Genomic DNA, 3,509 nt, shown 5'->3' on the forward strand with positions numbered 1-3,509 from the left:
TAATGATTAAATCCCTTTGCACATCAAAAACTTTTCCCAACAGGGTTAAAAAGAAAACCTGCAGACTGGGAACAAACATTATGTAATACAATCTCAGCTAAGAGTCTTATAACAAATGTTTACAGAATACTCCTGGGCCTCCACAAGAAAAAGACTGATAATCCAATTACAAAATGGGCAAAAGACATGGAAAGAATTTTCACAAAGAAAGATATTCGAATGGCCAACAGATACATAAAGAAATGCTCCAAATCACTGACAATAAGAGAGATGCAAATCAAAACTACAATGAGGTACCATCTCACTCCAGTAACAGTGGCAAAGTTTAACAGGGCAGCAAGTAATAAATGTTGGAGAGGATGTTGTGAGAAGGGAATTCTTATACATTGTTGGTGGAATTGTAAAATGGTCTAACCATTCTGGAAGACAGTTTGGTGCTTCCTCAAAAAGCTGAACATAGAGATTCCATATGACCCGGCTATTCCAGTACTTGGAGTATACCCTGAAAAACTAAGAACTAAGGCACACACTGAGATTTGTACATCAGTGTTCATAGTAGCATTATTTACCATCCTAAGAATATGGAAAACAGCCCAAATGTCCAACCACAAATGAATGGATTGAGAAATTATGGTACATTCACACAATGGAATACTATGCAGTACACAGGAGCAATGCTTTTGTAAATTGTTACCTAACTTGGGAGGGACTGGAGAGCATTATGCTGAGTGAACTAATTAAGTCCCACAAGGATAAATTTTGTATAAATCCATTATTGTAGAATAAGTATAAAGATCCAAGAGGGGTGGAAGAGGTTGGAAGCAGAAGAATGAGGATATGCAGGGGGAGGAGGGGATTAATCACAGGGTTGTACAATTTGATGGGTGAGGGGTGAGGGAAATGAAAAGAATTTGTTCTTGAAAACAATGTACTCAAATTTTATAAGTAAACTAGAAAAAAATTTTTTTTACATTTTAGCCTGTGTGTTTTTAAACCATAACTAACACACCACTGAAGAAAGCAGATGAGTTATATAAATAATCACTTAGAACAACAGTAAAAAGCAACAGTAGCATTGGACCATGTTGGGATTCGATTTAAAAAAAAAAACAACTCTTCAAAGGTTTAAAAACACTCTCCACTGCCATAGAGTTGATTCAGATTCTATGATTCAAAGGCCCTCCTTTGGGTTACTGGGGCTGTAAATCTTTACAAGAGGAGATTGTCCATCTTTTTGCCACAGTGTTCCCCCAACTTTCAGTTAGCAGTCATTACGTACACTACTATTAGGAGTCATTAATAGTAAATAAAAGTTACTCCCTAAGTAAATAGAATTTTAGTAGTAGATTATCCAAAAAGGAAAACAGAGCAAATAGAGTCTGCTCAAAAGATGAGTAGTCTTCACCCTTAAAAGATTTAGAGCCTTGGGGAGTGATGCAAGCAGGTTAGAGGTCACCTGGGCAGCCCCATAGGGGTGACCCGCCTCGCCCTCCCCCCCGCAGGACTCGCAGCCTTCCTCAAGAATGCCTGGGACAAGGAGCCGGTGCTGGTCGTGTCCTTCACCATCGCGGGTCTCGCTGTAATTCTGCCCTCGTTAAGCCCCTACACCAAGTATGCCTCCATGATCAATGCGGTCACCCCCTACAGCTACCCAGTGCCCCTCCGAGATGATGGGAACATGCCTGACGTGCCCAACCACCCCCAGGACCCCCTGGGTCCCAGCCTGGAGTGGCTGAAGAAACTGTGAGCACCTCCGAGGATGGGCCCTCCCCTCCAACCCCCAATAAAAACCTGAAAACCAAAAAAAAAAAAAAAGATTTAGAGCCTTGCAAACCTGTTGGAGTCAGCCCAGGAGTTGACATTGAGTTTGCGAGGGCTTGATGGTAACTGCTAAAAAGAAAAACAAAGCAATGACTGCAACTTTAAGAAGCAGGGAGGAAAGTCAGAGAAGGCTTCTTAGGAAGGCAGTATTTGAGTACTGGTCAGGAGAGAAAAAATTCAAACATGCTATTGCTGAAAATATACCCACGTTGTGACAAGTGCTATTCTAAGTTTACTTCATTGTTTTCCTATTACCTTCTCCTATTTTTGGCATTAAAAAAATTATGTTAAGTGAAATATCTCAATCACAAAAGGATAAATGCTGCATAAGACCACTGTCTGATGGATGGCTACATAATGAACACTGAATTAGAATGGATGAAAAGAAGAACAATATGAAAGGAATGGATACTTAGACATTAGGTATGTGACAACAAGACAAGCATTACAAAGTGAATTGGGGGAAGGAGAGGGAGGAAAATGTATATGAATGAGTAAATGAGAAACCAATCTGCATTTTCATAATTTATCACTAAAAAATCACAATTTTTAAAAAAATTATTGTATTTATTCAGTCAACATGTATTTATTAAGAACATGATCCACGGCAAACACAACATGTTTAAAATGTTTTTTGTTGGGGGGTTTAGGTTTTATTGAGCTTTATATGAGGATTATGTCTTAAGAAGTCTTAAAAAGACTTCACATTTGTGAAGTTGATAGTTTAGCAGGTTGAAAATTTTAGGTTCCTTGATCGAAGAGGCACAATAAATAAAATAATTCCAGCCTAGTTATTTATAACTTTGAAACAAGTCTGTCTTTTATGTAATTATGCTATTCTTACCTTGTGATGATATGGAGAGACAATGTGAAAATTGAGATATGACAAATCCTCACAAATGTCATCATCGTATTTTTTTGTTTCCTAGAGGAGAATTTATTAAACAGTTAGATGCTTACTAACTATCATATCAAAGTTGTTGTGATGGAAAAGGGGAAGCATAAAAAAAAAACATTTAGAGTGAAGTGATGTTCAGGAAGATTTTCCATTTGAGGAAAGTGACATTTGGCTATTTTTCTGTGTCCTGTAAGTTACTAATAGAAGACCCACAGACTTAGAGTAAGAGGAGTGCTCCATGATCCATAAAGAGTGATGTGCCACAACGGAATTTATAGGGCCAAAAAAATTTCAGAAAAGAGTTTATAGCTATCTTTGCCTCAGCCACATGATTTAGGGTGTGATTTTGTTGTTGTTGTTGTTGTTCTACTCAATGTTTGATTTTAGTTAGTTTTGACAGGTGTTATATTCACCTATATGAGTATATTTTGTGAAGTTATGGAAGAAAAAACAATGGTCTTTTTTAGATTCAAGTGTGCAAGTTAGTATTGTCATGGTTCTTAATTGCCTTTGAGTCAATTCCAATTCATGATGCCCGCATGATGTGTGCAGATAGAACTGCTGCATTGGGTTTTTAAGGTGGTGATCTTTCAGAAGCACATCACCAGGCCTGTCTTCCAAGGTTCCTCTGCGTACATTCAAAGGACCAAACTTTTGGCTCGTATGCAAAACTTCAGATGGAAATCCAACCAAACTATTCAGTTCTTACAATAAATTAAAACTTTGTACACATCAATTAATCAATCAATCATTTAGTCATTCACTTATTCATCTGCCAAATGTTAATTGA

General features: G+C 37.7%; 1 protein-coding gene across 1 annotated transcript in view; it reads left to right on the forward strand.

Moving 5' to 3' along the window:
* The window catches only part of LOC102868234, a 28,553-nt gene extending 26,806 nt beyond the window's left edge, over positions 1 to 1,747 (forward strand). Inside the window, exon 3 of the mRNA XM_006887357.1 lies at positions 1,503 to 1,747. Coding sequence (XP_006887419.1) covers positions 1,503 to 1,747 — 245 coding nt within the window. The remainder of the gene's footprint in view (positions 1 to 1,502) is intronic.
* The last annotated feature ends 1,762 nt before the right edge of the window (positions 1,748 to 3,509 follow it).

The sequence above is a fragment of the Elephantulus edwardii genome, unplaced genomic scaffold (genome assembly GCF_000299155.1).
Source record: "Elephantulus edwardii isolate Elephantulus edwardi_28Jun2011 unplaced genomic scaffold, EleEdw1.0 scaffold00056, whole genome shotgun sequence".
Lineage (NCBI taxonomy): Eukaryota > Metazoa > Chordata > Mammalia > Macroscelidea > Macroscelididae > Elephantulus > Elephantulus edwardii.